Below are 14,789 nucleotides of genomic sequence, written 5' to 3' on the forward strand. Positions count from 1 at the left end.
TCTATGATAAAAAGGCAACTTGAAAATTCAGATTGAGCATGTGAGTGTAAACTAAACTTAATAGTGATTTTAGTCAATGAATCCACTGCTACGAAGGTGGTCCATGGATGTTTGTTTTATTTAGTCATGATATTATTGAGTTAATCATAAATGGAGAAAAGAGAATCTAAGTGAGTAATGACGGGGTCACTAATGAGATGCCTAGAGTGAACCTAGTAGTATTCAGTTTCTTTAACGGGGGTCGGTCCACAGTGTGCAATGCAACATCCGCCTTAAACATAAAATGTCTTGTCACTGTTAGTCCCCATGAAATCAAGGGCAGGATAAATGTTGTAAGCAGGCTTCTGATGTTTTTAGATTTTATCAGCGGAATCAATTAACATAAATTCAGTGAGTTAAAACTAAAGCAGACTAAAGTGTTTGCTGTTATCTGGAGAATGTTTGCAAGCCAGCTTCTGTTTGCTGAGCCAAAGAAAAACTGACGTTCTGGCAAAAGATAGGAAAGTGACTATCAATGATCTAGTGTTAGATGCTACTCCTCTGCTCAATCAGTGAAACTATATTATTAACTAACGTAAGGTTGGCTCACAGCCAGAGTGAGACAGATAGCTGTCAACGGGATCAACGTACGGCATATCTGCTATCCTCAGCTGTAATTGTCAGAAGGGACCTATCAGCAGTTTTTCATGACACTTGTATAAATGTAATGATGATTTTTGAAACAAACGTGTTAAGTAATTGTAAGTATTTCAGTGTTGTATTATCTCACTTGTTTTTTAGATGCATGTATGAAATCTTCTTTGTTCTTTGAAGTAAAATACTGATAATACTTGTGCTTGGTGTCATAGTTCGGCCCTGGTCCAACTAAAGCAGGGGTGTCAAACATAAGTCCCGCGGGCCGCATCCGGCCCGCCACGTCATTTTATGTGGCCCGCGAATCCGCCAGCAAAAAAAATAAAAAAATATATTTTTTTTATTTTTATTATTATTTTTTTTACAAAAATTAAAAGTTAGATGTGAAAATAAAAATATCCCCATGGTCGAAATTATGAGATAGAAAGTCGAAGTGATGAGATGGCATGTTGTCTGTGTGCCGACATTAAAACTATCACAACAGGTGGACAGGAGATGCAACAACCCATAAAGAGGATTTCCAACAAGTGATCATGCCTTTCTCAACATGCGTACTTCTCTGGACTTGTAAACTCGTGGACTTGTGAAACGTCATCAGTCTCAGCCCAAGTACTGTTCCAATTCAAAGTTCACATCGAGCGGAGATGTTTGAGTATAAAAAAACTTTGAGTTGAGCCATTCGCGCCGCCGGTCTCACCGGGGGCTATTTGTGTTCATTCGCACTGGACGCGTCGGAGAGGGGGCGGGGCTTATCGCCCTGAAAGCCGTTCAACTGTCTGCCATTAACCATGGAAAAAATAACTTCTATTTCTGCTTAGTACGTGTTGTGGAAGTCACAGATATCCCGGGAAACTAAACTAAATATGTTAGGAGTAGTTACATTTACAACCGGCCCTTTGAGGGCGACCGTGATGCTGATGTGGCCCCAGAGTGAAAATGAGTTTGACACCCCTGAACTAAAGGCTGCACTCTTTTTAAAAGATGATTCTGGCTCAAGCACTGCGTTAATGGAGTAATGTTCCATGGAAACATCCAGATGCTATCTTGGTAGTCCTGCTGTGTACCGGGTAGTTTTAAAGGAAATAGACCTAAAATGTTCGATGCGTTATACTGTAACTTAACCTGTGTCTGTGATATTGTGTTTGAGAACACATACCGAATATGCGTCACTGTTAACCAGCCTGATATACCCATATAAACACCTGAGCTACTGGCCCTGCACCCCACCCCTCAGCCCACTCCACCCCCATCACCACTGGGGCTGCTAATTGGATGTGGCAGGGAATTGCGGCGCACTTGCCTTGCAGCGACTTGTACCCTACAACCATACACAAATCGATCTGACATGTGGTATTATATTCAATTACCAAGCGGTGCAGTGACAGGGAAAAGGATTTGCTCAACCCCCCACCTCTCTGTCTCACACACCCTCCCAGACCAGCTGGAGAGCAGAGGGATGTTCAGCCAAGCAACAGGAGATGCTGCTCCATCCGAGCTATCCATCAAGCAGCGGTTTAAGACCAGCCTGCAGCTAGCCGCCTCTCCCTGGAGATGGCTTTCAGTATACACATAACCCTCTGATGACTTATTCCATGGAGGCCAGAACAACCCATTCCCCTCAAAAATGCCTGTATATTTACAAGTATAACTGTTGTATAGACAACGGTAGTTTACTACATTTAGACTCAGTGTGATGTGAATTACAGCTGCAAGCTAGATCACATTCATTAGTCATTTGTAATCTGTGTCAAGTCAGAGCTGTTTTGATCAGGGAATGCAGCAGACAAAAAACAGAATGTGGTCAACAGAAGCTCCGCTTAGCCATCACAGCCTCTTTCAGGTATGGGCTGTCACAGTATGAGTAGAGTGTTTTACTCGCACTGTTATCGTTTAGCTGCTATCTGCTTGTGTATCAGGAATGGAAACTGACTGTAGCTGTGTCTGAAATCAGTCCTTTGTTCACATGTTCACCATTCCTTGTAAAATAGACACTCAGTAGTTTCCTGTGTAGTGAGCAGTCAATTGATTATGACACCTGCCAAATCACCTATCTAATGCGACACATTGCATTGAGATTGATAGAAAATATTTTAATTTCCCTCTGGACATTTTTATGGGCAATATTTTGCAGAATGATTGCTGAGGTATGACTTAACCCCCCCCCCCCTCCCCTGCAATAACCAGTCTTAAAATGTCTGACTGATTCAAGATGTAATTAGTAAAATCTCTTGAACTGAATAATAAAGCAGGCTGTTACAGCAAATCTGTGAGCTACTTACAACCTAAACAAGATGAGATTGTCCTCATGAAGAGCAAATACTTTTGTCAGATCAACTGTCTCTGAACATGCCAGTTGGCCACAAACCCCATTTTTAACATCTTCACATAAGCTAATTTTAGATTTCTGGACAAGAATAAGGATATTTTTAAATTAAACTTTTCCAGGCCGTAGTCAGGATCATTGGCAGTTTACAGTTGTAATGCTGAATAGTGAATAATTGCCAATTTATTTTCTTCGAGAACACAAACACCGACCAGTGTGAGGTTCAATGCAAGTTTATCAAAATGAACCCAGCAGGTGGTGCACCTGGTTGAAAACATTTGGTGGATAAAGCATGGTCATACTGCAGAGGAGCAGTGTGATGTGTTTTGAAATGAGCTGTATGTCAACCAACTTTTTTACCTTTTGGGAGTTATAACTCGTCAAAATTAAGTAATGTATTGACAATCGTCTTTCAGAAAATGCTGCAGCGTCTCTTTATTTGAAATTGAGATTTATAACCAGTGTCAAGGATTCAGGACCTTTTCATGCCGCCGTGCCTTTGACCGCCCTGGACAGAGGCATTATGTTTAGGGTTGTCCCTAGAAAGACAATGTCTTAAAATTTGGCACACGCATCCACTTGGACACAAGGATGAGCTGATCGGATTTTGGCAGTCAAAGGTCACTGTGCCCTTTTAAAACACGTAAAACGAGTCATTCAGGTTAATTTGGCAGCTATTTCTTTTTAGCTCAGCATTTCAGCTGTGAAATTTCAAAAGCCTTGTTCGCAAGCCAAAAATCAAATATGAAAGTAGCAGTTTTCTGTTGGATCTCTATATGGATTAACTAGGTTACTGCTCTATAATTTATGTTATTTAGCAATGCTAGGGGTGGCAGTGTCGGCCGGCCGACTCATCACTAAGGGTACATCCCAAGTCTCTTAATTGCATCCCCATTTCCCTCACTTGCATCCTTTCCATGCGAGGAGAGAGGAAATGAGGAAATATTTTTTTAAGAGACATGAGACGTCCTTTCCTCAGTTGCGTCACGTGAAGCGACGTCTGTTTCTGGTCTTTATGGTCTCAATCTCCAGTTTCAAGTCTTCTTCAACACAGCATGATGTTCATTTGGTCAATTATGGTCCATTTAGAGTCAAACAGACCATAATGCAGGGGACGCTTTAGGGCGGGGCTACACGGTGATTGACAAGTCACTACCAAGGCATTGTCTGGTAGTCCTCCATGTTTTCCTCTTACAACTTCAGCCCTTTCACCGTGTGTTTTCAGTTCATGAAAGTTGATTATAACCTTTAATTTCTTCTGCCTGTGAGTCTGTTTTTCATACTGTGGACAAATGTCAATGTGAAAGCATCATAACTGTGCAAAATGCAGGCACAACACTTCAAGGTTATGTGGTTGAGATCAGAATAAACGGTGCGTTCCAAGATGGGTGTGGAAAATATAATTGAATTAACACACCCCAGAAATATATGTTCAAAAAAAGGCTCAGTCATTTCTTAAAACAGCTGCTCAAATGCTCAAAACAAGAGGAAATGTTGATTTGTTTGGGACTATTTTCAGTGTTTGATTAATCCAGATATAATGCTCTTGTGAGTATTTTGGGGCAATGAGACTTCGTATGTATAAACATTGTGTTTATTTCATGTTTATTTCATTCTTGTTTGACAGAGCAGACCATGTGATTCATCAAGTTTATTTGTGTGTGTGGTATCCCAATTTTTGTTAGGGAGCCCATGAATGTGAAAGTGTAACAGAAAGTGAAATTGAGGGTTTTATTGCATTGAGTGTTTTATTCAGGGATCAAAGGAAGACTTGTCTGGGTTTTGGTCCCGGAGGTAAAAAAGGGAACTTTAAAGCAGCGATAGCTGCCATTTGAACATATTAACCTTTCATTTGTCCTCTGTGTAGATAAAAGAGACTGGATTTGCTGAAATATAGTGAATTACTCCATTTACATCTGGCCAGTTCAGGGTTGCTACGTTCTTTGTTCGCCTTTCCTGCTCAGAGACGAGGAACCGAGAGCTGCTTGTTGTCTTCGTCGATATTAACGAGGTTAGTCCACTCACTGCTGCTCAGCCCTGAGAGAGAACTCTTCTACACAACAATGTGGTGAATACCCACAGAACTACTTTCTCTCAGGAAAGTCAGGCGAGAAAAGAGTCCTATTTTACTGTCTCTGTTACTTCAAGGAAATATGGGACTCGTCTCCCAAACTGTCATTATTAAATACTTTCCAAACCCTCTGATCCTTCTCCAAACCTTTATGTTTTGCAGCTACTGAGGGGATTCTGTGTTCAGTCTGAGCTCTAGAATATAAAGAGCACACACTGACATACTTTAACTCCCCTTTGTATGAACTGGTCTTTCAACCTCTGCTCAACAGTTAGTTTTAACTTGCTAATGCCTGAAGTCATGTCTGCAGTCATCTGGTTCAAGGATTCAAGGATGATTTATCGTCATTATTAGCCAGAAGTCTTATTTCATCCATCCTATTTTCCTGCGACCGAACCTCAGACTGCTACAAGTAGGCTGGGTAGTGGAGTGCCTGAGGTCCGAGCTGGGTTAGCTTAGCTTCCATCACGGCTCTCCTCCCTCACCTCCCTGCGGCAGTTCGTGGCGTTTGGTCCGGCAGGTCTGGCTAGGTCGTCGGCCATGGGCGTCTTGAGGGCCGCTGCACCTTTTCCAATGCAGAGTGTATTCTGTCATATGCCATAAGTACTCCAGCTTAACCTGCAAAATCTACGGTGGCATATTCCAGAAATATATGTTACGCAAATAGTCGTCACATTCAGAGTTTAGTTCTTCAGAGAAATGTTAAAGAACAAAACAGAAAAATGGTGTCTATTTTTTTCTGAAAGCTCTGGTTGAATCGGGGAACGCTCTGACATATGCAATGGTGACGAGGGCTCTTGCTCTGCTCGTCCCCATGACAGAAGCTTCCCTGCTTAGATGGGCCGCTCTTTCAGTTTAAAGGCTTTCATTTTCAAGGATTCTTTCATTTTATTTCCAAAACAAATACAAAAAAACACTTTAATATCCCAACACTAAAATTTAAATCCAAACGCATTTCAATAAAACATTCAACCCTTTGAGTGGGTGTCTCATTCCTTGAAGCAGTCCTGTATACAAAGTCCTACAAATGCTTGTAGCGGAGAAGGCCTTTATTACAATCCCAAATGTGTCACTAAGGGCTTTAGAAACTGGACAGACTCCTTTCTTTCACACTGGAAGACTACTTTTTAACAAAGAGTTTATTTAACATTTAGGTAAAGAAGTATTTTTTCAGGTTGTAAGACGTAATGTTCAGTTTTAAAATTCATGGTCTCTCTCTAGACTTTTTAAACTATGCTGTGCTGCCAGGCATGGTTTCCTGGGCGCACACTCCACCATTTAACATGCTATTTATACTGATAGGAATGACGGGTAGACCTTAAGGCTGAGTCCCTACTGCTTGGGTCCCAGTCCGGCCCAGGGCCCTTTGCTGTCATCCCCTCTCCTGCCTTTCCCGTTTCTCACAATCTCGTAATATGTCTCAAATAATGATAGGAATGATGGCCAACAGAATGAATGTAAAACCCAGGTGGGGTTATTGTAGTGCTCAAACCTCCTGGTTCAAGTCGCTTGACTCAATAGTTACTCAATTCTACTGGAAAAATAAAACACCAAGAATTAAACTGGCCACTCTACAAAAACCAAAAACACAAGGAGGACTTGAAGCTCCACATTTTTTTCACTACTCTGGCAAATAAACTTCAGTACATTCTTAAATGGATCCACCCAACCAAGCAGACAACACATGGTTAGATATAGAACAGACAGTTTGTAAGGACATTCAGATTTCTGACCTACCATTTTTAATCCAATCTATCAAACGCCATCCTTGTTTCAATATACTAACAACAGCAGAAACTCTGACAGCCTGGTGGAAATGCCACAAAACCACCAACATCACTTTTGCACCTTCAAATTTTACTCCCATATGGAACAATCCTGATTTTCTAAGTCACAAGACACCTCTAAATCTCCACACATGGTCCGCTAAAGGCATCACTCATCTGAAACACGTCTTCAATAATAACACCATGGTTTCATTTCCTCACTTGGTTCAGAAGTACGGCATCAGGAGCAATCTATTTGTTGGAATATCTGCAACTCAAATCATCCGTTCAATCCAAACTTAACATCAAGGCCACTAACCTAGTACTACCCCATCAACCTCAGAATTAATTAATATCCCCTCTTCAAAAAAGTTAATCTCAAAAATATGTAGAGTAATATCACAGTCTGACAAAACATCATCCATACCATCAAGAAAATGGGAATCAGACCTATCCATCACTCCTGATGCTGATTTCTGGAACCAAATCTGCAATAACATCTACTTCATGACTAAAAATGCCAATTTACAACTAATGCAGTGTAAAATACTTCACAGAATTCATTACACCGGGCAAAACATGTTTCAAATGGGATTCACGTCAGATATCTGTCACATTGCACTCAAAACAGCCGGATAGCTTTGTTCACGCCACCTGGCACTGCACACCAGTTCATCACTTTTGGGAAGAAATAAGTGAGTCACTCTCTGTCTTCCTGCTGCCTCGTCCCTTTGTCCCCTTCACTGTGCTGACTAGGAGACATCTCAACAATACATCTGAGTAAAACAAACCGCAAATTACTCCTTGTGGCCCGAACTATCGCCAAGAAAACGATCCTCATCAACTGGAAATCAAGGAATAACACACATCGCACACTGGAGGAACTCAATGATCGAATATATTTCAATGGAAAATCTAACCTCATCCATCATATACAATACAACAGAACACCATTCCACCTGGTCATCCCTCACTATGTTTCTGCAAACGTGACACCACCCATTATATTAATGTTGAAATATGTATCGTGTATATATACCGGTGTGTGTGTGTGTGTGTGTATCTATACATTGTTTTGTGGGTTTTTTACTATAGTTAATTTCAGTTTTGTTTTTCTTGCCGGACAACCAATTGAAACCCACGTACATGCATACATGAACATCCATATGCACACATACTTACCTGTTTTTCATTTATTTTTTTGGTTTGGTTTGGTTTTTTGGTTTTTTTATTTAATTTTTTTTTAAATTATTATTATTTTTATATATATTTTTTCCCTCCATCTCAAAAGGCTCAAGGACATTCCCACACACACACACACACACACACACACACACACACACACACACACACACACACACTCTGACTATATGATATTTGCTGGCTTTTATCCCATTGTTCTTGTCATCCTCTTGTTGATTATGTCTATGTATTGTCTTAATATTGTCTCGTGTCTTTCAATAAAAAAAAATAAAACCTCCAGCTTTATATCTTTGAAACCAGTGGTGCTGCTGGAGAGCAGTAGTCTGTCTCACTGGAGTTCTGTGTGCACTGACATATAATTAGGTACATAAGAGTGTCTGTGACTGTGTGCATATGTTGGTGGTGTAGTGTGCATAAAAGGGAGATTGCCATTATTTGCTCTTCAGAAGAATAGACTCGTATGCTCACCTTTGTAAAGCTATTATTGGCACCATTGCCACATTGCAGCCGGAGGTGCAGCTGTACACACACAGCTACAGTGCTGCTCCTATTATACTAGGGATAGGCATCACCTACACTCACCTTACAGCAGTTGTTACTCAAAGGGCACAATTTCACTGCCCTTAAAGTCTGAATCTTGAGTAGCCAATCAGAAGTTGACCTGGATCTGAAGTTACCATCTGCCATGTGCCAGTGACATATGTGGTGGATAAATAACTACACCAACCAGACACTCTGGTTGGTGTCGGTCTGTCTTTGTTCATCCTGCATCGCTCTTTTCTGTTCTTCAATGTAACGTTACTGTAGTGACTGCGCCTCTCCCAGTTGTTAACAGACTGTTATGCTACCAGGCTAGCCAGCGAGCTGTACCCAGCATGCCGTTCGGCGGTGTAATTTTATAAATGTACAGCTATTAGTGTTGCAAATTGTTTATTTGTCACAAACTGTTGTGTCGTGGTGTTTTGCCCTGTTAAAGAGCGTTCGTAGTGGGTTATTAATTGTTGTGTTATATCCATGATTGGAGGTCCCTCTCAATACACTTAAGACAGCTAGCTCCGACAGTAGCGCTCATAGCGGCGAACAATATATTCTGCTGCCTGTTGAAGAGTTACAGCAGTTGTTTCGGCTATGCACCAGTATGACGGTGTGTGAAAAATTCACATCATATGGGAAATTAAAACCAGTATACCGCCCAGCACTACCGTGTTGAATCTATGCCACAAAGTGTGCAGGCTGTTCTGGGGCAAAGGGCCCTATCCAATGAAGACAGGTCAACCTAATATAGTGGCATATGAGTGTATGTACACCGTGTGTGTAAAGGTTTTAAAAACACATTGAAATGTAGAGCTTTAAATATTTGCATGTCGGACTGATGCTTCGCAGGATTGATAATGCTGTGAGACTGACTGAATTGATGGTTGCATATTGTGGATAAGTGTGCTATTCCACTTTCAATATCCTGGTCAATGTTGTAGTCATCTCCTGTTGTTGCAGACAGCCTTGAGACCAGAACCTTGCTCCACACTAAGTAATGGTCAGCCTTCACGCTCTCCCCCAGAGCAACCTGTTTCCTCTACAATGTTATCGTCTTCGTGGAAGAGCTGTAACATGGGCAGATCAGATTAAACCTTGAGACACACACACACACACACTCTCAAACTCAAAACACGAGACGAGAGTACTTAACATCGGAGAACATGCAAAGCTTTGAAAATGATTCATATTTTCAGATCATTTGATACTAACCCAGTGTATGAATGGTTCAAATTAGTGTCAACACAAAGAGTAATATATTGTAATCTTCTCAAACAAATATCTTGCCTTGGATGTTGTGTTTGTCTTGCTAACAAAGCCATGTAGCGCAGTAAAACATGAATATGATTGAATGGACTGGGCCTTGTTTTTCTATTCTTATCCTAAACTTCATACTGTTTCTGTGATGCTTGTTCGTACAAGTTCGTCAAGCTTTCTTAACTGCCAGTGAGAATATTATGCAGTTGATGTCACATTGTTGGTGCAACAATGTGACATGTACAAAGAGCCTGAGGCAGCTGTCTGAGTGAGAGCATTTTCAAATGATCTATCAAACTACATAGGCTGCTATGCCAAAACATGGCAATAAAAAGATGAGATGCAAAGCAATTTATGGTGACATTTATTCTCCACATTCATTCAGATTAAGGCATCATGATCTTTAAATCAACATGCGTTTGAGTAAAAAGGCAGACAGTCCTGGACTACTTACTAAATTCCAAATACGAGAAATTTGGTGAATATGCCAAATAGTCACTTGTACAAGCCGTCTAACAACAAATCGGGAGTATTTGTTGGGGAAACGCACCAGTCGGCTTCAGAATGCAATGTTTATTTGTTATGATTAACATGGCAAATTTCGTGTATGTGTATATGACAATAAAATCCTAACTTTAACTTTAACAAAGGTTAAACCATAGTTTTCGCCAGGCCATGTCACTTTTTGTCGAGTAACTAGGCTACTAGTTCTGCTCAGAACGTGGCTCGTGGTCCCGGCTGAGTCATCTGTACAGCACCCTCCTCGCCACTTCCAGAGGTCGAGAACTTCGTGCTTGTTGACTGACTTTTTTGCCGTGTCGTCCCCATTGATATTCATTCAACCGATGTGTTTATGATTCAATTATTTACGAGAGCGCTGTGTAAAAATACTGTTATAGTAAAAGTCCTGCATTCAAAATGTTACTTGAGTAAAATAACAAAGGTATGAGCAAATATCAAAATATACTTAAAATGCCCAAAAATAAATACTCATTATGCAAAAAGTTACATAAAATGGAACTACTCAAGTAAAGGACAAGTACCTCAAAATTGTACTTAAGTGCAGTACTTTAGCAACCTAGATGTACTTAGCCTCCTGGACTCCTTTAGCGGGTCTGAGGTCCACCGACCAAAGTATCTCAAAATCCTTTGGGAACACTGAGACGATAGTGAACTTGCACCCCCACCCACATCCCATGTGCCAGCTTGTGTAGATTATCTGCTCATTCATAGCCAGTCCTAACTCAATCACTGCCTTCCACCAGAACCATAACAAATGACAGCAGGGGAAATTACAGTCATTCGTCTCCGTCTACCCACATCATGTTGGCCCTCCCTTTCTGTCTTCTAAACCAGGACACCTGTACAATCTTCATCCTCTTACTCCTCCTCATTTAGCTCTTTCTCTGTACTCGGAAAGATCCTACCATATATGTCTCCAGTATGTAAGCTGACAATTTCCCCCAATCACAGTTAAGATTGCATGGGTTTCCATACACCGCTGATCACCAGCATATGACGCACGAATGTCTTGCTACTGTAAATAAGCTGTCCTTTGATAGAGGACCTGTCGGGCGTAAAACAGGTCACCTCCACATCACAGCAGGTGTGTTGGGGGATATATGACTTGGACTGTGTGCAGTGGCTGTTGTTAAGGCAGCTGGGAGTGGGGGTATAATTGCAGCTCTTTCTTCTACGACAGAATTGCTGCATTCAGTTTGAGTCAAAATGCTGGAGGCAGATGTCAGTGTTGCACTTGAGGCATTTGTCAACTCAAGCTTTCTTTTCATTCTTATTATTTTGCATCTGGGCAAAACAGATTTGCTTGTTGTTTGTTTGTAGACCTTTAACATGAAGAAATTCATAAAGACATACAGTATGTCTATGAAGTAAACGCAAATTGTTCTGGTTAAGCTATTACATTATACTAAAATAATAACAAACATATGTAAATAATGGAACTGTGTATGTGCCTTCCTCTTTCTGTCAGAATACCTTTTTCTTTGTTAATCACTTTTAAATCTGTGTTCATTTTACGAGTATTTTCATTGTGTTGAGCCAAAGTGTTAATGGACATTCATTATGGTTGATGCATTGCTTACACAGGTATGTTACCAAACATCTCAAACAAGTAAATCGTTTATATTCATTAATAAAACCAAAATCATAAATAATCCAAAATTTAGAAAATGAGGAAAACCCTTCGCCAGTACACCATGCTTTATTCACCAACTTCTTATGACAACCTTATAGATTACCATAGATACAAAGTTTACAAAACATTACCATGATCTTTTTAGAAAGCGGTTTTTGAAAAATGCAATCCCCGGCTCCTCCAGTCCGCATGTCCTTGGGCAAGAACCCCAAATCGGTGGGCAGGTTTAGTGTGTGTGTGTGTGTGTGTGTGTGTGGACATGTAATATACAGTGCTTTATGTGATCGGAAGACTAGAAAGGCACTATACAAATTTACCATTCACCAAATCTCCTCCAGTTCTTAATATATATAATATACCATAAATGTGAATAAAGTTAGAAACATTAGGATAAATAAGAGCTGCTTTCTACTGAAAACGGGAGTTAACCTCTTGCTTTTGATAATTCATGTTCTTGCACACCACAATCCTATCACTACATCAAGTAGAAGAGTTATGAACTTGGCCTATGACCTTTAAATGAATTCCGGTCTTCATCGTAACTTTTCTCTTGTTACATGTATGCATCAGACGGAGGTTATCAAGGGGCCGTGTGGCAGCGTCGGGATGACGTTCAGGCACGTTCCTGCCAGCGAGGGGGATGCGGTGCATGTCAGCATTGAGACGGTGACGCCCAACTCTCCTGCTGCCTTGGCAGACCTGCAGAGGGGTGATCGTCTCATCGCCATAGGAGGTTTGAAATGTTTGATAATTGTTCGTCAGCAAAACATTTCCGAAAATGTCTGTTCTTCACACTACTGATGGAAACCTTTTTTTTCCTGTTCTTGAACATTTGACAGGTGTCAAAGTAACATCCTCGGTTCAAGTGCCCAAACTGCTGAAGCAGGCTGGAGAGCGGGTGGTGGTACTTTATGAGAGATCTGTTCGTCACCAGACTCCCTCCTCTTATGGAAGCCTTGGGACTCTTCAGGAGGGGTTTGGGCAGCTGGAGGAAACTGGTTTTACTTCGCAGCCAGGGGGTTTTGAGGAAGACCCAGCCCCCATCACCACCCTTTCTGACATATCCGACAGCAAAGACATGGACTCTGAGTTTGAAGAGTTGATTGTAGACTCCAAACCTAGCCAGACTGGTGGCCCTAACAACAGCACCACAAATACCAGTGATACTAAGGAGGATTCCTTACTTACAGTAAACCAAAGCCCCAAAAGGACTGTGGCCAACCTGGCCTCGAAGCCCCTTGGTACCATATCACCCATCCTTAACCGCAAGTTGAACCTGGTGGGTCTCCAGTCACCACTAAAGCCCCAGCCCAAAGAATCACCAAAGCCCTCACCACATAAATCCCATAGTGATCCAATGGAGGGTCTGCAACGTCCCACTGTCCCTCCCCCACCTCCTCCTTCTCGCCCCCCAGTGCCGCCAAGACCTCAGATACGGTTGACATCAGCCTCCTCAGAAACCAGTATTTTGGAAGGCATTGATTCTTTTACAACTACTAATGTCCCTGTTGGTCCTACTATGATTAACACCATCAGCACTACTGAAAAATCTCCAGAAAAATCTCCTTTGACTGGAGCCAATGAAGATAAGATCAGCACGGAGAGGATGTGTGTCAAACAGGCTGAGGCAAAGCAGTCTACCAGGCCGGCAGAGTCCAGTGATGAGCTGCCAGTCCCTTCCACTGTGACCAGCAGCAACAAAGCTGATCATGCAAAGGACAAAGCATCAGAGAGCTCCTGCAGCACACGGGACAGTCTAGAGGACCATTCCCTCTGGGAATCCCCAGAAACCATGTTTCGTAACCAGACAGCACGCTGGCCTAAGGCCTCTGTCCTGTTTGAGGTAGAGGGCAACCATAAGTACCTTAATGTAGCTCTGTGGTGCAAAGATCCCTTTAAGCTGGGCAGTTTGTTGTGCCTGGGTCATGTCAGCCTCCAGCTGGAGCATATAGCCCTGGAATGTATGGCCACATCTTCAGCTGAGTACCAGAGCACCTTCAGGTTGGGGCCTCCAGAGCCCAGAGCTAATGTCAGTCGCACTGCGCTACGGAGCCTCAGCAGCCACAAGGGCTTCAATGAGAAGCTGTGTTATGGAGATGTTACTCTGAACTTCTGTTACGCAGCTGAGGGTGACTTTGAGTATCCAGGAGGGCTGGCAGAAAGGGAGCGAGAGGGGAGTCTCCAGGATGAGGATCTAAGGGAGAGGGAGCATATCCCCACTGCACAGCGCGATGACTTGGCATACAGCGCCATGCAGTTGGCGGAGCTTCGTCACAACTTCCAGGACACCCAGTTCCAGAACCCCACGTGGTGTGAATACTGCAAGAAGAAGGTTTGGACCAAGGCAGCCTCTCAGTGTATGATCTGCGCCTACGTTTGCCACAAGAAATGCCAGGACAAGTGCCTCGCTGAAAATCCCTTCTGTGTGGCAGCAACTGAACGTCGTGGAGCTGACCCTGAAGCCAAATCCACCATTAACCGGGCCACCACTGGCCTCACGCGTCATATTATCAACACCAGCTCCCGTCTGCTTAACCTCCGCCAGGTGCCCAAGACTCGGCTAGTTGAGCAGGTGGCTGATGTGGTGCCTGGAGTGGTGGAGCCCTCACCTAAGCATACACCTAACACGTCAGACAATGAGAGCAGCGATACTGAGACCTACACGAGTGGCGCCAGCCCCTCAAAGCAGCCTGTTGGCAGTGGTGGCAGTAATAAACTTGTACGCAAGGAAGGTGGGTTAGATGACAGTGTGTTCATTGCGGTGAAGGAGATAGGCCGCGACCTGTACCGGGGGCTGCCCACAGATGAGCGCTCTCAGAAGCTTGAGTTGATGCTGGACAAGCTGCA

General features: G+C 42.4%; 1 protein-coding gene across 1 annotated transcript in view; it reads left to right on the forward strand.

The window, feature by feature from the left end:
* pdzd8 (PDZ domain containing 8) overlaps positions 1 to 14,789 on the forward strand; it is a 47,392-nt gene that overhangs the window by 30,289 nt on the left and 2,314 nt on the right. The window contains exons 4-5 of the mRNA XM_079280886.1: positions 12,513 to 12,675; positions 12,782 to 14,789. The exon at positions 12,782 to 14,789 is cut by the window's right edge and continues 2,314 nt beyond it. Of these exons, the coding sequence (XP_079137012.1) occupies positions 12,513 to 12,675; positions 12,782 to 14,789 (2,171 nt within the window). The remainder of the gene's footprint in view (positions 1 to 12,512; positions 12,676 to 12,781) is intronic.

This window comes from Melanostigma gelatinosum (assembly GCF_949748355.1).
Source record: "Melanostigma gelatinosum genome assembly, chromosome: 12".
NCBI classification, from domain to species: Eukaryota; Metazoa; Chordata; class Actinopteri; order Perciformes; family Zoarcidae; genus Melanostigma; species Melanostigma gelatinosum.